General features: G+C 37.5%; 1 protein-coding gene across 9 annotated transcripts in view; it reads left to right on the top strand.

Moving 5' to 3' along the window:
* The window catches only part of LOC136846456 (dachshund homolog 1-like), a 110434-nt gene extending 92095 nt beyond the window's left edge, over nucleotides 1-18339 (top strand). For 4 of the 9 annotated variants that reach the window (XM_067117235.1, XM_067117233.1, XM_067117239.1 and 1 more), the window contains 5 exons: nucleotides 13218-13449; nucleotides 13977-14329; nucleotides 14649-14867; nucleotides 16189-16419; nucleotides 18145-18339. In XM_067117235.1, coding sequence (XP_066973336.1) covers nucleotides 13218-13449; nucleotides 13977-14329; nucleotides 14649-14867; nucleotides 16189-16419; nucleotides 18145-18323 — 1214 coding nt within the window. In that variant the 3' untranslated portion in view covers nucleotides 18324-18339. The remainder of the gene's footprint in view (nucleotides 1-13217; nucleotides 13450-13976; nucleotides 14330-14648; nucleotides 14868-16188; nucleotides 16420-18144) is intronic. The other 5 variants (XM_067117236.1, XM_067117241.1, XM_067117240.1 and 2 more) reach the window with 3 other exon arrangements.
* Nucleotides 18340-27226: the final 8887 nt, after the last annotated feature.

The following is a 27226-nucleotide window of genomic DNA, read 5'->3' as shown; positions in this document are numbered from 1 at the left end:
CTTCACAAGAAAATGAATACAAAGTACACACACGGAGTCTGGTTTACGTTTTGAATTATGTACCTCTCACTGAGAGGAGATCTAAAAGAAATCGAGCACAATTTTGCTTACAGTTTCTAACAGTAAAACAAATGTCATCGATGATGATAATAAGAATATTTATGATAATTTAGGTGGATTATCTTCTTAAATATTATGTTGTCAAGAGTCACAGTCCCTGAAAAACAAAAACAAACTACTGAAAATTTACAAATTACCAAACGTTTACGAGAGTCTGACCTCCATAACCATACCGCACCTTCATGGGCTATTGGCGTTTTGGATCCAGACCATTGTACGCGAGTTCTTTATTTCTTCCTTTTTTCTCTTTCATTGTTTGTGACAGATGGGAGCCGCGGTCAAAACCCTTTTATCTCTGCCGTCAAATACAACAGCAATTTGAGTGTTGCCTTTTCCGTCTAAACCCACCTCTCTCTCTCTCTCTCTCTCTCTCTCTCTCTCTCTCTCTCACACACACACACACGTGCGCGCGTGCACGCCCCAGCCGAAGGCCTGCCGTAATCTTTTGACTCCCTTTCGGAGTGACAAAGTACATCTTCTGTGTCCCACCTTTGACTGTAGCCGCCTTTGTCACTCCGTTGAATTCTCCAGTTCCATGTTCGACAGCTCCATGCTGACATTCGCTTCTTCTTCATTAACCTTCTCAGAAGAAGAAGAAATCAAAGGAAAAATTAGAAACTAATTATCGTGGATATGACTTTGTTCTGAGAAAGTGGACATATATTTATGTCAGCCATTTCTCAAAGTTGTAAAAACTATAGCAGACAACAAGGTACAAAGTATGGGAAAAAATAAAGTAAGTCAACTGACACAGTAGCATCTCTGGAGCCCAGTTTGAGAACCACAGTGTCTTCCGACTGTTAATATTTGTTTAGTGGACATTAGAGCCGTAGGAGGGACAAGTGGACGTGGGTTGGAATTGGCGGGGGTCGATTGTGTGATACCGGATGGGACGGCCCACAACATTTATCTTCTGTTCTCCTTTTATATCTCCACGACTTTCGGAGAGGGCTACGCTGCCCCCCGCCAGCTCGCGTACAAAAAGACTACATTGACTTCTCGCCTGTCGTCTTAGTCGTTATCTCTTCTGTCACTTACAGGAACCCACAGAGTATATAGACAGTAACAGTTCTATTGGTAGTCTCGTATTTGAAAGGCTCCAGTGTCGGTAGGTTAAGAATGGCGGAGCATAATGCCATCATATTTTACTTCTACTGCTATTATAGATGATTGATTGATTGAATGGTTGAGGTGTCCTTAATTGAGCATCAAAGAGAAATCCTTCATTAAAAAACCAAGCTACATAAATTATAACTGAAAACGGAGCAGTAAAAGGGTGAAAGAGACGGGAATTGGCCGAAAACCATAGATTATATACAGATACTAATCTGCCTATACCGTCAACACTTACTGCAACATGACAAGAGGGTCGAGACGGCAAGTCCCTACCCTTCTTCTACAAAGATGGGCTAATGGTGAGAAGGTTGATCCCCGGGCTGCATACCTGCAAGTCCAAACGTGGAGTTCATTACTCCTGGACTACCGTTTTAAGGTTGTTATGTATTGGAAATATTAATATTGGGATACATTGCTGTTGTATTTCAGAGAATATGATTAATTATTAGCTTTGACCAGAGGTTCTCATGGCGTCATTCAGAAAACAAGTTATATATATATATATATATATATATATATATATATATATATATATATATATATATATATATATATATATATATATATATATCTATATATATATCTATATATATATATATATATATAGGCTATATATATATATATATATATATATATATATATATATATATATATATATATATATATATATATATATATATATATATATATATAATATACGTTGCCTCTCCTCTGACTTCTGAACTTCTGTCATCCAAGACATACATGACTCCAACTCGTCTTCGCGGTTTAAAAAGCCTGTGGAAGGGTAGTGGTGTCAATGCACTTCATGTGGCGCACTTTCACCATTACTTCGGTTTTTCCACAGGATCCCCTTCGCCCCAAGCATCACTCAGTTTTTAGGCTTGTATTTCACCTCCATTCCACTTCCTTTCTTTAGTCTTGCTGTCCAACCACCCCAACTCACTCTAGTCTTTGTCGAAAGCAGTGAATTGCTGAAGTGTCTCAGTGCTTGGCCTTATGCCGAATTTTGATAAATCATCATATTTGCCGCTTAAACCCAATTGGGCTATATTAAGGCTTATTAATCTTTAGTAAACTGTCGTGGCAACCATTTGGGTCATCAGTGACATGGGGAACATTAAAGACATTAAGGCTGTCGGTTTTCTCGGCATTGCGCTCATTATATTATACATATATATAGACACACACACACACACACACACACACACACACACACACACACACTCACACTCTAGAACTGTGGAATAGGCAGGGAGTCCAGGGTGACATTTTTACTGCCAGCCAGGGAAGCAGCGCATGGGTTCCTTTATTTTTTGACACCATTACCTAGAAATTGTCCTCAAATATCCTTTATGCGGACGACGGTATTAGAATTCTCAGAGCTAACACAAATCCTAGGACAGAGTCGTATTCCATGGTAACGAGGTCTTCTGTAAACCGAAACCTTTATTCAATGTTACAATTATCAAAGGAGACTTTGGATAAATAAAAGTACCATGGAAGTATCTACGTTTTTATTCGATTTATAACAATTTAAGTTCAAAAGAAGAATAAAATACGCAGTAATTTAGCAGAATTCAATGATATTAGAATGTCTGTTCTGCTCCTTAGGAAAACCAGATTTAACCTCTTCTAACAAACTTACATCGATTCCTGAAACCGAATGATGGTGACTTCGTAAACCAGCTGAAGATGTTACCTAAACCAACCCGTGACGGCTCCTTAAACCAAGTGATGGTGATCTGTAAACTAGACGTTGATGACGCAGTCAGTATATGCCGTTGGAAGTCAGTGCCCAAATGGGTAATAATAACGGCTGTAATTATCAGTGATTATTCGAGAGGAATGGACCTCGCCTAGTCGTGTCCTTGTCAATTTTCACGCAGGTCGTCTGCCTTCGAATTCGGCCTTCGGACAAGATCCATTCCTCGAGTAATCATTGATAATTACAGCCGTTGTTATTACCCTTTTGGGCACCGACTTCCAACGGCATGTACAGACTGCGTCATCAACGCTTGGTTTACAGATCACCATCACTTGGTTTAAGGAGCCGTCATGGATTGGTGTAGGAAACATCATCAGCTGGTTCACGAAGTCACCATCGTTCGGTTTCAGGAATCGATGTAAGTTTGTTGGAAGAGGTTAAATCTGGTTTTCCTAAGGAGCCGCACAGACATTCTAATATCACTGAATTCTGCTTATATTACTGTGTACTTTACTCTCTTACTTTGAACTTAAATTGTTATAAATCGAATAAAAACGTAGGTACTTTCATGGTACTTTTATTTATCCAAAGTCTGCTTTGACAGTCATAATAATGATTGTTATCACGACTATTTGTTTCTCCAGCTATTTTATTCTTGACACATCTATGTCTAGCAGGAGGTGTAGCAGTAAATTATCTAATTATGAATAATTTTACGTTATTATGTTTACTATTCATATGCCTCTATGGAACAAGGAAAGAAAGGAGATAACTTAAGCAATAATTCAGTTAGTTTTACCAGGAAATTTCCACAAGATGTATTGCTTACATGTGAGAGAGAACGTTTCTTTTAAAATTATTATTATTATTATTATTATTATTATTATTATTATTATTATTATTATTAAATGATATAGAAATAACGTTGGTATATAATATATGTGACGAGAGCACAGACGTGGATCGTCACATCTTCAAATCCTTCAGCTGCATTGACGTGAATTTTTGGCCAGGTACCTGAAATTCATCTGAACGATTCGTTAAGTGTGAATTCAGGGGTTACTGTTGATTGCGTCATACTCACAGTGAAATCGAAGACTTCTTGTTATTTGGGTGAGTCGCCGTGAAATTTAGAGAGAAGAGAAATGCAAGATCCCATCAAAGGCCAGGTACTATCAGATTATTAAATATTGCATCAGTTCTTTTAATGTTTTGGACAAAAGACGTATGGCAGTATTCTGCAAACGGCATCTGGCAACTGTCGCCAGGCGGCGTGGGCGCATACACTTCTGTGCAATGCACAGATGATGTACCATGGTGACAGAGTGACTGCCTCAGGCCCTCGGTTACGGGTTGCCCTAGAGCAAGAGACCGTGCCAACGCAAGGCGGGCTTAATCAACGGTCTAGAAACACCGTGGCTTCATCTAAAACAAACGAACGAGTCACTCGCTAATAGATTTTAGCGGGCAATCAATATTCTGTCGTTCTTTCGTTCTTTATTTCTTTCAAGAACTGTTGTATTAATTTTTTCTTGTGACTCGGACTACATCTTTTTTTTTTTTTGTCTGAAGACTGTTTTATTTGAGCAATCAAAATTAAAGGTCTAAGTGTTTTGCATATGCAGCGTTAAAAAGAAAACCATTTCTTACATTTTATTTGTTTGTCATAATGAAAATACAGAAAGATTTTCATTTGTTCTGTCATTCAAATCCGCAGCCGAATCAGAGAGGCAGACACTTTTGCTATCCGTGTAGACATCCGGGATTAATCAACGTTTACAGACTAAATACACACACAAAACAAAGCCACTAAACACCTTCTAAAAACATAACAAACATCTCACACGTCTCGAACTCTCGCCATACCCGCGTTAAAAAAGAAAGGGCGTTGGGTCGATGATATGCTACCGGGGTCTAAGCGATGTCAGGCAGGGCAGCCGATCGAGACTTCTACCCCAAAGCCAAATCAAAAGTCCTTCAAAAGAAGGCATCGTGCTTACCCCATACAAAACTGGGAAAAAAGCACGTTAAAAGAAAGAGAAGAAGAATGAAAATACAGAAAGATGTTGAATATTAACCTATAAATGTATGGCTAACCCTAATGATTATGTACAGTATGATTTTTGCCATTAAGTATTTTCCTAATCAATAATGGATTCTTTTACAGTCGTAATGCAAGTATACAATGTATTATTAAGTGCTGGGTGGTCTCCTAGAAATGTCCATTTGACCTAATTCTGAACCGGTATGGTTGGGGAATGAATTTGTCACTCCTGGAGAGAAAAATGTTTATACTCTTCATAGTGAGGTAAAACAGTAAAACAAAAATAATGTTTCCACATATAATTTATATCAGTAATTGTAGACAAATGATGCTGAGAATGAGCAGGAAGTCACAATGAAACGTATCATTAAATAATTTCGTATAGAAGAAAAATATTATCTAATAAAACTTCAGTAAATGCTTTCGAATATGATTAAAGAACAAAAACACCAAAAGATAAGTCGATATATTCATTTGAACATAAAGAAAAACAACAGTAAATTATGTTTATCCTATATTTTCAATAGCCAGTTTGTTCATGAGTGCTGTTCACATCATGATATATACAGTAGTGTAACCTCCAAAAGCACCAGTAACTCCGTTCACATATGTCGTTACCATTCACCATTCATTGTAGTCCTGTGCGATTCCCATTAAACCATTCATTTGTAAAAACAATATTCCCAATTTCCTTATTCGAGATATTTGAATTCTCCTTCATATTTGGTAACATGTAAGATTTACTTAAAGTTATTGTGCATCGAAACTGTTCTACTCAGCAGTCGGCGATCATATGCCAGACTCTACCTACTTATGCTTTATTTGAGCAAATAGCATTCTTTTAATACAAAGCTCTTTTTACAGACAATACTCTGATAACACGGTTGGAAGGCCTCTTCGTATCTAACATAATAATATATTTCGTAATGATTCGTACATCATTTTCTTGGTTTTATGTTTTACTCGTTGTGATTTATTCTACATATTAAAAACAAAATTTCTCAAAGTAGTTAATATTCAGAATATAAAAAAAAAAAATAGGACCCGAACGATATATTTCGTAAAGTGTTGCAGTGCTAGGTAAGGAGATGTACAAATCGGTATTGCTGAGTCAGTGAAACTGATGACTTCGAAGGCATGCAACCTCGGGCCGTAAAGCTGGGGACTTTCGGTAACTTGCAGGTGACTGTCCGTGAAAATAGCGACAGTAAAGACTTAATACTAACAAACTTTCAGTGAAATCAAGTATCAAACGACATTGAAATGAGCTGAAATGCCACCTTATGAAACATGATCACTTAAGGTGAAACTGAACGTTGCCATCATATTCACTTGGCATCCAGTGAAACAAGATTATGCAGTGAAACTGAAGACTTTTATATAATACACAAGAGGCTCGTAGGGAAATAGTGTAAAGGAAATTCGTCAAAGGCCCTAATGCAAATCAGTTGAAATTTTCTGTGTGAATCGCCGTATTTATGCTCTTCGGGACAAATTTATTGCCTCGTATTTCAGTCGATTGTCGGATTTGGATATAAAGCTGGAACATTAATTGGGCCCGTAATCAAATAGTTGAAACGGCTAATAACAACGGAGGTAAATCCAGGGCTGTAATTAATTCCCTTATTTACGATCCCCGGAATATGCCACGAATCCTTTCAATGATTCCCGTTGTCTTTGTTTCCTCCGTTTTTGCGGGTCTGGGGATTTCACGTCTAGGATGGTGGCGAGGAGGTCCTCCTGTGTCTGTCGGTGTCTGTGGAAGTGTTTGTGAGCGCCTGCTTTCGCCGCTTTTGATGCACATGAGGTGCGTCTCCTGGTTAAAGCAGTTGCATGCAGTAGATAAGCGAGCGTGTTTGCAGGCTTTAATTTCTGTTCTTAATTCATGTCATGATGGAAGTGCACTCATGAAAAATATAATTTTGGAGTGTTGCAAAATGTCGGTTGATTCACGGATGAAAAATCTGAAGATGTCAAATTTGGGATACGCGATAAAGAGAATTTTTGAAACCGAGATACTTTCCTGTCGACCTGAATATCAAAGTGAACTTGTCGAATTGACATGATTTATAAGTAGAGCGCCAATGCAAAATCATCCTGACACTTTTTGCACTGATAACTCGTCTCGGGAGGAGGTTAAGTCAAAAAGAAATCGGGACGACGGAGGAGCTTGAAGAGCACGCTGACAGAGGCAAGAAAAGTCGGCGTTGTTCAGGCTGACTGATTTTTGACATTCCAAAGAGCAAATATTTGTTAATGACCCAAACTGGGTTATTTATGAGTGACGCCATGCTTGGGCGAAGGTAAGAAAGTCTTCAAAGACTAGGGAAGGAGTTAGTGGTCATGGAAGGTGGGCAGAAGTGCTTTGGAAACGACCTCCCCAAAACAACCTCCTACGAACCCGAGGAGCGGCGGTAAATAAAAGGTCTCTGAGAATATTTCTTCCCCTGATAATTACAACCAAATAAATGAAACCAATTTGTTGTACCACTGAACTCAATCGCCATTTTCACGAGCCAACAAGGAGGAGTGCAGCCAATGGCTGGAAACATACTCCTCGGGTTCTGAGGTGTGACCGCTGTACGAGAGTTGTGGCTTTATGCTAATAGTAATTGGCGCATTAGCACAGACTTTAAAGTATGTTAATGGAGTTTTGAAGTTGAAAGTATGGAGAGTCACGAAGAAGAACCAATTGGATTTCATGATGGATCGCCCTTAATTTGACTACATGATATAAGCGTGGACGCTCTAATCCCACTCTCTCTCTCTCTCTCTCTCTCTCTCTCTCTCTCTCTCTCTCTCTCTCTCTCAACACGTGGAGTCGTAGATGTTTAAACCTGTTACATTGTTAGTTGGTAAAATATACATCTTGTCAACATGTGCTATTCCTAGTTAAATATTAACCACTATTATATATATATATATATATATATATATATATATATATATATATATATATATATATATATATATACATATATATATACACATATACATACGTCATACATACATACATACGTACGTGCGTACAACCTATACGTTAGCAGAATTTAGTATAGGTAACTGTATTATACGTGGTGATTAGGGGATATTTCTGGTCGGAAATGATATTTCATCTCAATTTCACAAATTGGTTGACTGAAATTGGTGTGTCTTCCGTCATGTTTTCCTACATAATTGGAGACAAGGGGGAAAGGGACCGGCCAGTACGGATGAGGAGGAGTCTCTATGGTTTGTAGAAACCAAATTATAAATAAAAAAAAAATCTGTTATAATTTTTCATCTTGGTGCTTTACATGGATTTTTCTTTCGGTTAACGCTCTTCAACCCATCGGGTAAAATCAGTTTTGAGAATACGTTTCCAAGACGTGCTTTTAATATACACCTTGTTTTAGCTGTAATTTAGAAAGAAACCGAAGGCAGAGTGCTATTCATTTAGTGTATGCGGAGCATAACATTATTTACCTGTAAAGTCAAATGAAGAGACAGGTAAGCTCTTCCCGTCATCCACACCTACTAAACGAGAGAGGAAGGCGACTAAATATATTAATTCCCCCCCACTTTCCACTAACTTCTGTCCCCCCACCTATCCCCTCCCCTTTCCCCTCCCTCTCCGTCTCCCTTCACTTAAAGATAACTATTGTTATGTATTATACGTAGACCCAGCTCAAAGCGGCCTCTGAATAGACATACGACACAACAGACTGGTGGTCATCCCCTTTCAGATACGATCGTTCATCAGAGTGGTCAAGTGCGCATCGCTAAGCGAACGATGCTTAACAGAAAGGCTCGATCCATACGGGAGAGTCTCGCACCATCATAAACAATCATTACTAATAGTGTTTCTGTGGTGTGTCACGTTGAAATAATTAATCGGAGTCATTGGAGACTCGACTGTCGTCCCTACGGCCCTGAAGCATAAGGGCGTTCAGTCAGTGTCCTCGTAGTTCCAGCGTTCCAGGCGTTGGCAGTTAGTTGGGGGAGGAGAATACAATATGTCTGTCTTGCCTGCGCTGTGTTTTATATCCTAAACCACATGTTGATGCCTTAAATAAACCAATGGATTCCAATCATGTCCTCTTACTGTATTACACTAATTTTGAAAGTAAGGAAAATGACAACAGTGTAATTTAACCGGCTATTATTATTATTATTATTATTATTATTATTATTACTGTGATTGATTATTATTATTATTATTTTTATTTACGTGAAATGTTGCTACTGATTTTTATTTCCTTCGCTATTGATGTTACTTTCGCTATTATAACTTGATCAGTCTGTAATAATTAAATTAAAAAAACGTCTTATGAAATATTTTCGAAGTTTGACTCAGATTTTTTAGATGATTTGTGACAGGAGTAAGAGTAAGGATTTGCGCGGGCACTTGAACACACCCTATATATATATATATATATATATATATATATATATATATATATATATATATATATATATATATATATATATATATATATATATATAGATTGAAAAGTCTTTAAAGTGCAAGTGTAGTGCTACCCTCTTTCAGGCTGTGCAGTGTTATGTAAAGCAGTGATTTGGATCATTTGAGTAATTATAAAGCGAATATCATAGTATTACAAACAAAACGATCGTTGTCATTATTAACTTTATTATTACCTCAAATAAAGCAATCATTAAAAAAAAATCTCTCACACATTACTCACAATATCTGCCTGTTAGCAGTTTTGTCTTTAACAGATGCAGATTCATTTTCAAACGAATGGAAGTCGCAGAAATAAAGGAAAATATGTATTTGAAAAAAAAAAAAAAGCTTTTCATCCCTCACCGTAGTAGGTGCAGTGTTTCTTGTGGTTACAAAAAGAAATACCACCAGATCATTTAAAACTCATCGTTGGTTATTGCAGTATCCTTCTGTCGCCATAATGATGATGACCGGGTATTGGCACTTTGTCTCCCATCGATTTGCATTCGTCAATTTTATTTCGGAAGAAGTTAGACCAGACAAACGGAGAAACCAACAAATACAAACCAAGCAACAGAAACTACAAATAGTGATTGTTTGTAAATCAAGCTTTTGTAAAACTAGTTTGTAGCAGTGATCATTCGAACTATAATGCCCTCGAAAGCGAGAATAGAATACCACCGCAATATGTATCAGGTGGGGTCGACGTGCTGCTGCTGCAACTTCCATATGCAAGGGCCTGCTAAGCGTGGCACAAACAAATCATTATTGACTCCCTCCCTCCCCGGTCCTCCGTGAGAGTGACTCTCCCCACCCCCTTACCAGTATAGTACTTTCATTCTAGGTTTTCTGCTAACTTTCCCCTCTCGACAGCTCCGTAGGGGGATAGTGCCGTTAGTGCACCTCACGCCGTGCACAGTATGCATTGCTTAAGGTTCTTTGCAGCGTCCCTTCGGCCCCAAGCTGCAACCCCTTTCATTCCTTTTACTGTACCTCAATTCATATTCTCTTCCATCTTGCTATCAGTCTTCACCTAACAAATGTTTCAGTGTGCAACTGCGAGGTTTTCCTCCTGTTACATCTTTCAAACCTCTCTACTCTCAATTTCCCTTATTTATTCATTTATGTGGATAGAATTAATGAAAACAGAGGAGAAGATTTTGAATAATCTGGTGAGTAACTTAACAGCTCAGTTTTTTAAGAATTTTGAAAGACTAATGAGACTCGTGACAGTATTTGTGTGTGTGTGTGATTGCGGTTAATATTGAATAATACCTAAACATGATTGTAGGGTAACAAAGCAACGCAATAAAAACCATTTCTGGAGTCTTATATAGTGCAGTCAATTAATGAGTCAACAGATGATCCCAAGAAAAATATGGAAAGATTCGACATGAAAAGTCATCTTTGATCGGTGTCCAGCGCTCGGTCTTAGGAATGGACCATTTATTGTTATTGTTCTTGCAAGAAAGCTGCAGCCCCAGTAGGGAGGCAAGAATGCTGCTACGGGGCCAATGGACCAACTAAGAGAAATAGCCCAGTATAGAAAAGGAAACTGAGAAGTAAAGTATCAGCTGTGAGATAAATAACAACATATAAATAAGAAAATAAAATGAGAACGTATTTCAACGTAACCGAACAAAATTTCGATTATTTTACATACAGGCAATTGGAAAAGACAGAACGCGGGTCGGAGAGGTTCAGGATAGAGCGGTTGGAAATGACTGGGCAACTCAAAAAGTTTTCCTTTTCAAGTGCCGCTCAGTCCCTGTGTGCTTCATGTCACGTGTAGGGTGATTGCTTGGTGTACCTCTATATCGTGTCAGTAAAATCCTTACTCTGGTAAAGAATGATGATTAATCTGTATCCCGGATGCACGACTTTGTCCTCTGCTGTTAATGATTACTTCTGTGCTAGCTATTTTTTGCCAGATTGATTGATTGATATCTGTAAACTGGCGTTGCAGCGATCATGGTTATAAATGACGTCGTGTTTACAGGAGAGGGATGTGGAAAGGCAGCATGCACAACTAATCAGGAGGGGTCCCTCCTCCCACCTCGGTGTTCAGCTAAAATCTCTTACTTCACTTCATATATCGTAAAGTAATGCATTTTTAATCTCTCTCTCTCTCTCTCTCTCATGCACATGGGGCATTTATTTTTGTTTTCATCGTTCACGTCGATAGAACGCAGTAACAACACGGCCGTAAAGTCCGTATTAAATCTAGTGGAGGTCTGGGATTTACTTATTGCGTTTGAAGCTAATCAGTATCCGAGTTTTAATTGCTGCTTTTGACTGATTTAAAAGGAGTAAAAAGTTTTCTTCGATCGAGTTCGGACGCAAAATATAGACGCTGATTTGATTCTTCCTTTGACCTTGACGAGTCTCTCTCTCTCTCTCTCTCTCTCTCTCTCTCTCTCTCTCTCTCTCGTCGCAGCATGGCCCCTTGAACCAAGTAAATGCTTACGAACCATAACCGATTTGAGATCATGAAACACCTGTAAAAGCGAAAGTTGAGCAAGTAAGATGCCGGCACATTTTCTTCCTCTGCAAAAGAGAGACAGGACTTCAGACGCTGTAGTGATCTAAACCTTTTCTTCTTCGGGTGACGCAGCTATGATTGGCTGTCAATGAAAGCGAAAAAATGACGTGTTGGCAGCTGGCTGCAGCGGCAAATGCTAAGGTGTGACAGGAACATGCTCCAGGAGTGTTAGGGGGTTTTTATCTGCGGCAATCTGGGCCCAAGCGATCTCTGCTCATTGGAGGTTGGGAGAGGTTGGTTCAGCCTCTCCCTCCCTTCCTTCAACTTCGCTCAGACCTCATTTTTTTCCCTGTCTCGCTTTTTCCCATTTAATCACATCCATGTGGGACTTGTGATTACGGGTTTATGTAACAACAACGAAAATATGGCTCTGCTGGGTGGAGTTATTTCCAAATAGACTGTCCATAATTGACTACGGCCAACCGTGCGAAATATATCGATATGTAATGGACGTAAACAAGGCGCAAAAAGCGGCCTCGGTCTAGCCTCTTGTTGCGCTGAAAGGCTTCGGTTCAGACTTGCGTTCTCTGTAACGCTGTGCTCGTCGTAATCGCTCCACAGAGAATTGCTTGTCAAGCTGCCTGCTCTCCTCTCTGCGGCGTTGTTGTACATCGTGTAGGCAGTCGGGAAAACATTCTCTAGCTTGTTTTCAGAATAAGAGAATTAGTACATATTTATAAGTTTTGATTTCTTCATAAAGAAGATATGAATGTCCGAGAATGTTTTGCCCTTATTAATGTTAGGGTTTTTATGGTTGTTATAGATCAGGACAGTTTTCTAAATGCCATCATGTTAGAAAGAAGTCTTTTCGTCATTTTCTATATTATGATTACTGTATATACAATAAGGGTGCCTTATTAATTAATCTTAAAGCCGGTAGTGAGCCTGATATGTAATTATTTAAAACACATTTTATCTGAAAAATATTCTTTTACAAGAATTTGGTACTTTAAGATATAGCCCGGCTGTTTAGAACATGTTCTTTGTTATACGTAATTTATATATATATATTCCTTATTTTGTACTGTCACGTTTAACCACTTCATTAATATTTACTAAATACCTTGTCATCCATTCGTATTTTCCCGTTTGTTCTAAGTATAAGCTCTTCGTTTTCACTTTTATCTTGGACCAAAGTTTGTACTTTTATTGCCTTTTCAACTCGTTTCAAACCGCTAACATTATTCATAAATATTTAGATAGTCATGATTTAACCTGCTGGCGTCTCTTTTATTTTCAGGTGATCACCGCCTGGACAAATCCCCATTGCTGGCCAATGGATACCATGCCCCACCTCACTTTAACCCCCTCCAGTACATGGCCCACCACATGGGACTGGGATACCCACATCTGATGCCTGGAGGCCTTCCCGGCGGGCTTCCCGGTGGTCCTCCTGTAGGGCATCACCCTCTCTCACCGACCGACGCTTCACCCCTGAAACATCCACATATTACTCCTGAAGCGTTAGCCAGGTACGTGCTGGCGGCTCATTGGAAGTACCTTGAAGTGTATTCATTGCTTCTCTGTGAACATAATGAGAAAACTTGTTTCCCTCTTTGAAATGTTCATGTCCTCTCACCTTAAAGTTCTAATATATAAGCTATATATATATATATATATATATATATATATATATATATATATATATATATATATATATATATATATATATATATATATATATATATATATATATATATATATATATATATATATATATATATATATATATATATATATAATATCAATAGAGAGAGACAGAGAGAGATATTCCTTTGTGTTCCATACCACACTATATATTGTAACCCCTTATTGAAATATACCTTGGTCAGATCGAAAATATTGTGAAAAAGGCTGAGAATTTGCTGATTGAATGATTGATTATAAGTTACTGGTGTGATAAGAGAATTTGATTATTGCATCGGAGACCTTATAAAGTGGAAGAGAATGAACATTTTGATTGATACCAATATTCACATCATTAATATTATGATTAAAGGCAGTGGTTGGGTGTGACCCCTTGCAGAATGCACGAGGAGCGAGTGGAGCGGGAGCGTCAGCTGGCCCTGGAGCAGAGACACGGCCTCACCCCGACCAGCATCGCCGGACCCCATCCCATGCCGCCCACGTCCACGCACGACGACCATCAGCCGCCCACCTCACCCGTCCTGAACCTCTCCAAGGGCGCTGCGTCCGACGACGCGCACGAAGACAGAGACGACGACCGAGAGCACGACCTTGCAAGCCACGACTCTGCTAGGGAGGACCTGCACGACGACGACCGCAGGACAAACCAACACGACGACGTCGATCGCCTCTCAGATATGGATGACGACGAAGACAAGGATGAATGTAGGTGTCATCGGATATACATACATACATACATACATACATACATACATACACACACATCATGTATAACTGAATCATGAAGATATGGAACGTGATATATATATATATATATATATATATATATATATATATATATATATATATATATATATATATATATATATATGTGTGTATGTATGTATGTATATATATGTGTGTGTATTCTGTGTTACTATACTTCATGCAAAAAAGAATTCGAGCCAATGTAGAAGGTCTTCAGTATTATCAATCATTGTGAAGGGTTTTCCCAACTTTGACCTCATCCTTTCTTCTCCTGCAGCAATGGACATCGCTGACGCCTGGACGAGAGCTTCCAGTAATCTGGGTCAGACGCAGCTCAGTTCGCCGCCTGGGGCAGGGGGGCCCGGGGCCGCCATGAGCATGGGAGGAAGTGCCCCACTGTCATCCACGGAAGTTCTTCTTCGTAATATCTTGGGTCTCCTTCGGGTCGCAGAGGAAAACGCACGGCATCACGAGAGACAGACGCAGTACGAGAAAGGTAGTGATACTCCCTTTGTAGTTTATTCCTTGTAAAGATCGCAATGAAGCTCATCAAATTCCCTCAGGGAGTTGACGCCATCAGTACGCCTTACGTGATGCGCTGTAGGCGTTATTGAAGGTTGTTTGCAACGTCCCTTCGGACCTTTGCTGCACGTGCTTTTTAGCCTTTTCTTTGGCTCTCTTCTCGCTTTCTTTCCTCCAACTTGCTGTCCAACCATCTAACCGCCTCTTTAGACTGTCTTAAGCGGCGAGTGGCTGAAAGTGCCCTTGCGCTTCGCTTGATATATAGCATGGTTGTCATAAATGAGTCAGTGTACTTTCTAATTTTTGTGAATTACCAGTTAAGATTAAAGAGGGCATTTGACATCAGGTTTTAATTTTTGTTTGCAGTTGTCTTCTAGGTCGCAGTTACGGAAGTCAGCTTTTTATTGTAGTCATTTTCTTGATAAGAGTTTAAACTTGTGGAAGTGCCAGATTCATTTGTTCTTATTATAAAAGGCACGAAACACGAAAAAGATCAGCCTTTTTATCGAGGAAATACTTAATTATAGCCGTCATCTTAGGTACATTTTTTTTTGTATTGTATGGGTTATGGGTGTTGACAGATTAGAATTTCTTATGTGTTTCGCTATTATAAAAATCACGAAGAAATGGGAATTTTTCTTGTGAATGAGGCACATGTTTTAGTTCGTTCAATGTCAGCTTTGTAAATGCCGCAATGACAACAAAGATTTCATGAGACAATTCAGTGTTAAGGTATTCGCTATTATTTAATTTCAGTATTGCAAACATGATGTTCCAAGAGAGGCCAGTTTCAAATTTCTGTCTTTAGTTTCATAATGATAGAGATGATGGCAACAATTATTATTACTAATGTTAAGTTTGTTCCAATTGATGCTTCTGTCTGCAAAATATTTTGCAGTTACGATTGTTGTTGCCTTTCTGGAAAATAGTTTTCAAATCTTATATCAACTTTTGGTTTCACGCTTCGCTATTATGCTAATGACGGCGTCGAGATTATTATTATTATTATTATTATTATTATTATTATTATACGTAGCAATAATGTCTTTATATATAATCAGCATCGTAAAATCAATATTTCTTAATTCACATTGCGGTATCAATATAATTTTTATTTTCTGCTTCGCAAAATCAGTATTGTACTTCATTTCTGATTTGCGGAATCAATATTTCTTGTTTATGCATTGAAAAGTCAATACTCCAACCACATTTCTCATAGATACATCGTGATATCAACCACATAACTTATTTCTGCCTCGCGATATCACTGATCATGTTCTTCATTGCGTTCGCAGCGGAGCTAAAGATGGAAGTGCTCAGAGAACGAGAACTGAGGGAGACCCTTGAAAAGCAGTTGCAGGAGGAGCAGAAGAACAGGATATTAATGCAGAAGAGGTGCGCCAAGCTGAAGAAGCTTCGTCGACGCCTTCAGGAGCGCCTCGATGTCGAAGTCAAGCGCAGAAGTCGATACGAGGACCACCTCCGCTCCAACTCTCCAGATGCGCTTGGAGACATAAACGGTAGGTGTAAGTGAATGACGCCTTTCTAGTTGGTAGTTATCTATATATACATACACACACACACACACACACACACATATAAATATATATATATATATATATATATATATATATATATATATATATATATATATATATATATATATATATATATGATATAACCATTAAGCCATATAAGCATTAAGCTACAAATGTCCTTTAATATCGAATTCGCTCTACCTCGGAAATAATATATTTTCATATATGTTAACTGAAGGTGAATATTTTAGTTGATAAGTTCGTCGAATCGGGGGCTCGAGAACCACGGAGTTCTTGTCTTTCAAGGTTCGAGCCCACGATACGACGAACTTATTATCAACTAAAAAAATTCCCCTTCGGGTAACATATATGAAAATATGTTATTTACGAGGTAGAGCAAATTAAAATTAAAGGAGATTTGTAGCTTAATGCTTATATGTGAATCACGGTGATGTAATAAAATTCATTCATATATATATATATATATATATATATATATATATATATATATATATATATATATATATATATATATATATATATATATATAGTACACATTCATACAGTAGAATCTACTTTTAAGAGGCCTTGCAGGCCTTCTGATAAGAAACAAAGCCCTAATATATATTAATATATATATATATATATATATATATATATATATATATATATATATATATATATATATATGCACACACACACACACACACACACACACACACTCTCTCATGAAGCTTCAAATGTTGTTTAATATCAATTCACGCTACTTCATGAAAATCCCCGATGAAATTATCACCGAAGGGGAATTTTATAGTGATAAATGGATCAGTACCGCCGGGTCCCGATTCCTCGACACAACTCCAGTGGTTTGACCGTCGACTGGAGTTGTTGGAAAGTATCGTGTCGAGGGATCGAGACCTGGCGGTACTGATCCATTTATCACTTATAAAATTCCTCTTCGGTGATAATTCCCCATCGGGGGTATTCCCGAAGTAGCGTGAATTGGATATTAAACAGCATTTGTAGCTTCATGATTGTATAAATCAAATCAAAAATTTCATATATATATATATATAAATCATATATATCTATATATATATATATATATATATATATATATATATATATATATATATATATATATATATATATATATATATATATATATATATATATATATCGGATGTTGAGAGAGAGTCACAATTACATATATAGAATGATAATGGTCAAGATTACCAGGAATTACAGACATAACTTGAATATCTTATTTTCCTCAACCTTTGTCATAGCATGAAAATATTGGGTCCTCAGAATATAAATAAATGAACAGACGAGTTTTATGATTCTTGTTCGTAGGTTTTGTATAGCGTATGTTCCTAAGCACTCTTTCAAGTTATTCTTGTTAATAATAAACATAATATTAAAAGATTTGAAAAAGTTAAGTATACCTTATCATAATTCTCAAATAGTCGGGTAATGGGTTAGTTTCCCCTGAACGTCATTTTTAATTGGATATGAAATTGTGAAATGGAATTCATGAAAAAACTGAGTCATTCGTGCATATTTTCTCTTTATTCTTAAGAAAACTGCCGAAAACAATTTAGAAATTGATACGTAAGTCCCTTTTCATACGAAAATAATTTCATACATACACCAGGAAACTCTCGGGCTGTTTGTCACTTGAGACTGACACCTCGTTATTTTCTTCGACAGACACCATACGTAAGGAGATGGAAGCCATTGCAGCAGAGCTGAAGAACGAGACTTTCCAGAAGGTTCAGCAACAGGCTGAGGAGAGGGAGACTGTAGACCGTCTTTTGGCTTCACCCGCCTTGGCCAACCATCCTGCCATCACAGCGGCCACAGCCAAAACGACTGCTGCCTGGCGGTAGATGGCTGCCCAGGGGTGGCAGCGACTCTCGTTCGATTTCTTTTTGGGATTTCTTTATCCTTGAGGGAAATATCCACTGGGTTTCTCGTCTCCTCCGCCTTGTCTCTCCGCGGAAGCATTTTTACCCGGCAAACACTTTGTAAGGAGAAACGTTGGAGGAAAAGAAGAGTTGCGGTGGAAAACTGTTTCGACTTTTGGGACAGCCCATTGTTTCATTCAACTTTCCACAGTTCTTGACCCTCGCAGAAGGAGAAGAAGAAGAAGAAGAAGAAGAAGCGTAGCTAGACCTCTTGGCGCTGAATCTACGTTCTCGAAACCAATTTTCCTGTTGTGCGAAGTGCTTTTCAGGGTAACGCAACGTTTTTATATTATGATTTGGTAGCGTCACTGTTTACGAGCGTACTCTTCAGAATCATGAGTAGGCAAGAGAGCTGAGGCCTTGATATAGAGTCTGCTTTATAATGTGTGTGGGACTGGTGTTGCTGAACTACAAGAATACGCTTGATTTTTGCCGATGGCGTAGAAAAGGACTTTATACCCATGGTGTTATGTGGCATTTAATACTTAACTGTGTACATAAGTAGAGAGATAGGGAAAAATGGTTATACCTGTATCCATAAGTTAAGTATTCATATAGTTTCAAGGAGACCGTGAAAAGGAGACTGCAGAGCGTGTGATGAACGATGAAAATACAAAACCAGTGTCAGCGGCGGCGCGCCAGGCGCCTCTCCGTTCTGAAAAGATAGTGACGTCATCATTACCAGTGTCTACCTCACCAGTGCAAAAATAAGGAAGAAATTGATGCACAAGATATCATCCATGATAAACCACATTCTTTCCTTTTTATGTAGAATAAGAGGGCACAATTTTTGTCCTGCCTGAAACTGGGTATACGTATTATGTGGGCAGGGATACATTTATGGTCAGCAGATAAAATACACACTGTAAGACTGTAAGTAAGTCCATAAACGGACAGCTCGCAAGTCAGTCATTGCTTGCAGGGTACCAGAGAGAGAGAAGCTGAGGTCATGCAAGGTCACTGAGATGGCATTTAACAATGCCCGAAGCCTAATTTAACCCTCATCAACACGTACAATGCTGGCCCGTTCTGCGCCCTCAAGCAGTCTAGGGCAGTTTGAAAATAATGTTTAGTAATTCTCCATTACTATTTAACTTGTATTTATTGTCTTTTTTTTTGTGTGTGTTGGTAAACTTGTTGGGGTCAGTCGCATCGAGGTAGTTATATACAATGTGAGAAGGTTGGACACCTCTCCTCGGTTCCTTCTTTTTTTTTGTGTGTGTTTTTGTATTCACACACGTGTATACATTATGTATTGTATACTGTATATTATATATATATATATATATATATATATATATATATATATATATATATATATATATATATATATATATATATATATATATATATATATATATATATATATATATATATATATATATATATATATATATATATATATATATATATATATATATATATATATATATATATATATATATGACTACTGGCCGTTTTGAGAAAGTAGTAGTGATATTATTTGCAATATTCATAGGTAATATTTCGACCGATTAATTTTTTAACATTACAGTTTTATGGATTTTGCTACATAGTGTCAGTTTCAACTGTAACATATCAAGAAGAGCGAAACTGACCACCAAAAAGCTGCACAAAGGAGAGAGAGAGAGAGAGAGAGAGAGAGCGTGATAGGGTAATTCCATTAATACTGGAGAAAATGAAAGAATGATAATGTCAAAATAAGCGTCATGTGACACAATGGCGCTTTGCCATTTTGACCTGTAAATTAGCGCAAAAGTGAACAGACATTATTTTCTGACGTTGTAAATCCGCTTATGTCTCGGCATAAACAGGTTGTACGACTTGCTACCATTACAGTATGATAGAGTATAGTCGGTAATAACTTGGCATTTGTAAGATTTTGTACATAGAGAAAAATACAACCATATACTTTTAAGGGCATTAATCCATTTAATAGTCATAGGATGAGCAGTCATCTCTAGCGCGTAGTGAAATACATTGACTTATACGTTTGGCATGACCCATCTACTGTAAATCATTTGTCTGATTATTATTGCAAGTATCACTATTATGATTTCCAGTTTTCATAGTGCCAATAAACCAACATATGCTTTGTTAGTTACATATTTTAGAGTAAGAGCCGTTGGCATGTTCTTCCTGCAAAGAGAAAGAATTCTTTTTTTCTCATGTCTTCTTTATTTATGAGTTTCTTTTTTTATTACCATTTACTTTGTAAACTGTTGCTTCATTGCTATGAGGGACCATTTATTATTATTATCATCACCACCGCCGGTATTTGAATGTAATTAGCATTTTGGATCGAAGTCTACCACGTATTAATCCATTTTAGTTTTCTTGCCTCCCTTCCACAACATTGACCGACTGATTAGTTGACGGAAGTTGGCCCTGTAGTAGTGACTGTAGTCATCGACGCTGGCCTTCGTAACACGTGAACACTAGGTTGTTTATTGCTGTCTTATGCATCTGTATGTATTTAGGTTCGTATCGAAAGAGTAAATTTATTTTGTCAGTTTTTCTACCGGTGTACCGAGTAGTAGCTGAAATGAAATATTTAAGGTGATCTAATGAATGGATAGAATACGTTGGAGTAGTACGTACCCCCCTCTCCACCCCCCTTCCCCAGTCGGCCCCCATTGATTCGCTGGATTTTTCCCGGAATTAGGAGAGCTTGACTTCAGGGTAGTCCAGCTAACTAAATTTTTTAGTTCTTTTATTTTTCCATCGGTTTTTTTGTTTAATTTTTTCTCACCTTCCACCTTTTTAACCATGCCTTGTATGTATGTAACTAAAGTAACGTTGTTGTATCCTATAATGAACCTGAGTGTTTCTCTCATTTTTATGTTGTTTCACTAAATAAAGCAATAAATTGCGACATGTATTGTTATTATTTGACCCCTGAGTTTTTTTATTATTATTATCATTATTATCATTATTATTTCCTATGAAACCGGTAAATTCCTCGACTTCTTGTTGAGGACTTGGTGTGTGTTTGTGTGTGTGTGTGTGTGTGTGTGTGAGAGAGAGAGAGAGAGAGATGAGTAGCTGGCATATATGAGGCTGTATAGGAATGCCTCAAGGAGCTCGTATAAAGTCCTTCCTTTAAATTTTGGTTTACATTTTCCAGCCTAAAAACACTGAAATGATCACAAGGAATTAATCATGATAACCTTCATCCAATCCAATATCGAACCATATTTAAGAACAGTCCAGTTACAAACCCTTTTTTGTGAACTTCCTTGTGGTAGGAGAATGGGAAGCTAGTTCCAAGTTTGGCCAAGCCAGCTATCAGACACCAGAAAGGAAAAATCAGCCCTGCAGAGCGAGAGGTTGTAGTATCAAGAGCTGGCGTTACAAGTTCTGTGGTCAAAAATGATATAGTATCATACATGTTTGTTTGGTTGTGAATCTTTCCGGCCCACCGCCTAGTTTTGTACCTGCTTAGATTAGGAAAAGGAGAATTGGGCTATCGGTCTCATACATGGAGTTCTAACAGGGGTCTCTAGAGAAAAACCAATACAACGATCACTTGCACATCATACTTTTAACTGCCGAATCTTGCATTAAAGAACATACAGGCGAACGGAAATTATCATAATAAATCACCATTGATTTTAATGGTATATCACACTCATTATCTTGCTATTACAAACGGACAAAATAGTCTTTATTCAAAATTGTCTGTTTTACAATGTTATAATCTGCGTAAACAAATGGGGTCGGTCTTCAGACGTTGTCAATTTGAGCCGATGTTGTTCTGCGTATTACTTCTGTCCTTTGCTTTTGTTGACGCTATAGCGGTGTAATGTTTATATCTTGCGATGGTTATTATCACCTAAGGCGTTTAATGATATTGTTGTTTAAAGTTATCAGAGTTGTGTTCACTATGTCAGATGTTTGAACATTGCCATGTTCTTTAGGTTTATGCATTCGTTGCTGAAATTCCGGTCACGTGTATGTATATGTGGTTAAGGCACTGGGCTCAAATTAGCAAGGTCCATGATTTGATGCCAGCCACCAGTCGACCCAGCTTAGAATCCAGCGTCAGTTAAGGCAGAGTAAAGGGTGACTAACATTATCACTCTTAAACTTGCTGAGACCTGAGACACTCTAACTGTCTTTTTCCCCTTTAAAAGAAATTAGGTGTATATATATATATATATATATATATATATATATATATATATATATATATATATATATATATATATATATATATATATATATATATAATATATATATATGTATGTATGTATATGTGTGTGTATGTATGTTTTATAGACAACTATATTGATTGTTTTTATCTACCTTGGGGAGTAATATGCATGGAAAGGTAATATTGGCCAATCTAACTCAGCGCCCCAGAAGCGGTGGCTTTGAAAATAAAACAAGAATCTCGTGACTCCTTCAAAATGTGAGGAGTATTCGAGAATTCCTGGTCATATTTAGTTCGTCTGAAAGTATTGTTTTTCTATTTTATTTATCCTGAAATTGCGACTACTTAGTCAGGTGCAAACTTTCATATTTGAAGACCTGCTTCTAAAACATTCCACTTGTTTAATGGCTAGAAAATAAGCAAGTCACAATAGACTTTGCCTTAACTGATCCTCTAGACAACAGAATGCCAAAGTACATCATCTCCAAGTTTATTTTAGAGGTCTTTTTGTGGTCCATTAGGTTGGTACCTTTCATTTCTCGACTGCAGTTTATAGTTCTCCTGATGAAGTTACACTGAGGGTGCGTCCACACGCATGAAACGTCGTCAACACGCGTCGGCAACTTCTTACTCACACGTCACAAATAGGTGGAAAATAAGGCAGTGACTTATTCATATTTCTGATCAGTGCTTTACATGATTATCCACCATTTACCAGATTCGTTCTGCTTTTACAGTCGTTGACCAGTTTTCAACGTGTGATATGTATGCGACAAGTTGCTGATGTATGTTCAAGACATCCTTTACTGTACTCTGGACCTGCCATTACATAACAAACCCGGTTTTTAATAGACTTCTTTAATTTTCTCTTAAATGTCTCGATGAATTTAATTTTTTTTTTTTTTTTAGGGTTCTAAGTCAGCGTATTTGAAAGTCCGTTTTCCATAGTAGAAAGATACCCGAACTGATAAGTTGAACAGTTTGTATACACTATCAACAATGCAGCCTCTTGTGATAATACGGAAATAAATTCCGGTAGCATTTATAGAAAGTTCTTAGTTTCTTAGCAAAGGAAAGCAGCCCTTGTTTGCTTTCATGGGAATAAGCATTCCTATATACCATGTCCTTGTTAGCAGGGAGGAGTCCAGAGGCCCACACCAGACCTCTTATACTGTAGCACCTTACCACAATTGCCTATGGGAAAGGTCTCGTTTTGGCAAAAGACCGGCTTCATTCAAACCAACGAACCAGAAGTCATCACGTTGAGGGATCAGTGTCCTAAATAATCACGAAGTCAAAATAGTGCAAAAGAAATGTAAAAGCACCACATCAATAAACTGAAACACTTGACTTCCTTCCTGAAGAGCCCTTTTGAAAGCATCATGGATCATACTGCAACATGAATAGTATATTATTGTTATTGTTTGCCATTATGGGTCCTCGGAAGCATTAAATTTGCTCATATAGCGTAAGTTTATGGACTCTAGAAGACAGTACAGGCACTTGGGTTAAGCATGAGCAATGCAGAAATATGATTAATAAAACCTTAATCCTGCAGGCAATAATTGGTAAGTGCAGTAGTCTAGTGTTCAATAAATTAGAAGCACTTCGTAAGAGAAGATGTTATAAATTAGAAGCACTTCGTAAGAGAAGATGTTTTCAAAACTGAAGGATAGAATTTCATTGGTTAAAAAGAACCAAATATAAAAGAAGTATTCTTAAAATGAGAAGTACTGATGCACTTCTCATTTTATGAATATCACTTTTTTTATTTCATTGTTTTTAACCAATGAAATGCGATCCTTTAATTTTGAAAACGTCTTCTCTTACGAAGTACTTTTAATTTTATGAATACTTCCTTTACATTTCATTCTTTGTATCCTTAGTACACGTTTTCAAAACGAAAGGATTGCATTTCATTGTTTTAAAATATGAAAGATATAAAAAGTATTCCTAACATTAGAAGTACATAATAAGAATAAACGTTTTCAAAATTAAAGGTTCACATTTCATAGGTTAAAAAGAATGAAATATAAAATAGGTATTCATAAACTTAGAAGTACTTCATAAGAGCAGCCGTTTTTAAAATTAAAGGCTCGCATTTCATTGGTTAAATAGAATGAAATACAAAAGAAAAGGCAGTTCATTATGACAGATATAAAGCCTTCTCTTAAATCACAACCCTTGCTTCAATTACGTTGATAAAAATGTAATGAATTTCGAGCCATTTTGTTACCTCTCACATTTCATATTCTCAATCTGGTCTTCACTGTAAAGTATAATCAGATTATTAGCAATACTGGTTAAGATTTATTGCTTGAAAGGTTGTTAAATTGTAACGACATTCCTACTGAAAAGAAAATAGAAAATAAAAGCACTGGATTTCAGGAAAATTTCTTTTTAGACGAGGCTTTGGTCAATAATTAAGCAGGGGCGCTACCAAAGCACCCTTACCTTTCATTTTAGAATCAAGTTCGCCCCCGAGTGAGGCAGAAACCTAACCCTGGTTATTTATTGACCAAAGCTTCAACTAGAACAAAATGGTCCTGAAACCCTATGGGTTTATATTTTATTGCCTTGCAAGTGGAAATATTGTTATTTTCATAACTGTCAAACATTAATTCTCAGGCAATATTGAACATGATTTGGAAATAGACATCATCTTCTAGTTATGTGAGGTAGAAATTTATTTCTGTTCCTCACGTGATTGTATGTTGGTTTCCAATAAGCAGAGCATGATAAAGATAAACAAGTTAATTTCGTTACAGATCAGTAATGGCGAGCTATGTAAAATAAGTATTACGTTCTGAAAGGGAATAACGACATGAATAAACCAGTGAATAAGGAGAGAAGTGAAATGAGACGAAAGTAAAGTCGCAGTGAAAAAAAGTGGCCCCAGGTCATGAAATATTACATCCATTCCTCATCAGAAACGTTTGTGCTATGATAGCGAGGGTCCTCGTTTATTCATCAAATCATCAATCACCGGTGCAAATTATTCATATTGCAACCTTTTTAGCCTTCAGATTGCAATCCAGTAAAGGAAAGATCTGATTTGCCGGTAAATAAATCAGATGCATTCCTTAAGCAGACTGGAATTTGATTTGCCCGTAAATAAATCAGGCGAATACCGAATGCATCCAGGAATTTGATTATGATGTTATTCTTGTGTCTGAATGCACGATCATAACCCGTGTTTAGGACACAGAGGAAAACGGCTTATTCCTACCAGGACTCCATTAATCCTGATTCGTACAAGGGACTAAAATGCGAGAATCATTTCGATGTTAAAATGGATGATACTTAACGTTGTTACGAAAAGTGTGATACAACAGAAAAAAGTTTCTTCGCGTGTAAGTGAGTCATAAAAGCTTATTACCGATCAGCTGACCGGTGAACGAAGGCAGCTTTTAGAGAAAAATATGACAAATCTTAAAACTAGTGATTACCAAACCATTTGCGTTCCCACCTGGGGTTTGCGAGCTCTTAATTTGTCTTATTTTGGGCGAACGGTTATGAACAGAAAGTATTGTAATCGCTAAGTGCATTTTCCTCTGAAGTCTAGTTTTATTGGGTGTGAGATCAAGTGCAATGACGCGTGTGGTTTGAATGTTGAATTCGGTTAGATATTTCATATAATCATTTTAATTCATTCTGCACAAAAAAATACGGCAAGATTTAAAGATCCCGTACGGCTTATAGTACAGCGGAGTGGAGGTTTAAAAAGATATCTGAAAAAAGCGACGATTTGACTCTAAGGAGTAAATGAAATCATGTTTTTATATATGTGTAAGACATTACAGCGAATGTTAAAAACCCTTTGGGAAGGAAGAAGCAGTAACACGACGAAAAACCCTTTCCGTCCGATGTCAAAGAACGAAAAGAGAATTTTTCTTCGAGGGGAATCATGCATATGAACAAATTCAGAGATATCAGAACGACTGTGAAAAAGTGAATGTTGTACTGTTGAGAGGAATACCATTGTGAAAAGAGGCCTCTCCACTTGGATGTGCTAATACGTTTGGCAGAATACCGGGACACTGGGGACGACACAGTAGATGTGACTCAGCATTGGCGAATAATAATGGGAACTTGAGAAAAAGATGCAGAGACGTCAGTGCAGAGCAATAGTGTGTGCGGGCAAACTTGGTTTCACGCAAGGAAAAGTATAGCAGAGAATGCTGAAGAATCTCTCGAAATGAATTGTGTAAATACTTTTCTCTGGCTATATATACGTTTGCTTCTGTACGGTTTGGTTAGTTCGGCGAAGTTTCTAGCAGAGCGGCAGTGGGTCACAGCGAGGCCCGTGATCCCAATGGAATGGTGGTTGCTTTCTCTCTTGCATAGAAGTATACATAATACGTGGTCGTCTCTTATAATCTGACATATAGAAATATACTCCCCAATAACTTTTCTCTCTCTGTCTGTTTAATATGTAGAAATAAATTTCACAATGCCTTGACTAAACGTGATCTCTCTCTCTCTCTCTCTCTCTCTCTCTCTCTCTCTCTCTCTCTCTCTCTCTCTCTCATATACACACGCGAACTTGTCATTTACAAATGTGCCTGTTTCATCATGTAATAATAGCATTAATTAATTGAAAGTGTAATGGAAGCCAACTGCGTGGTATCAAAAGCCTCAAGTGAGCAGAAACGAGACCGAAGTATCA

The sequence above is a fragment of the Macrobrachium rosenbergii genome, chromosome 15 (assembly GCF_040412425.1).
Source record: "Macrobrachium rosenbergii isolate ZJJX-2024 chromosome 15, ASM4041242v1, whole genome shotgun sequence".
Lineage (NCBI taxonomy): Eukaryota > Metazoa > Arthropoda > Malacostraca > Decapoda > Palaemonidae > Macrobrachium > Macrobrachium rosenbergii.
The sequence above is the reverse complement of the archived record's forward strand: the minus strand, read 5'-3'. Positions and strand labels throughout refer to the sequence as shown.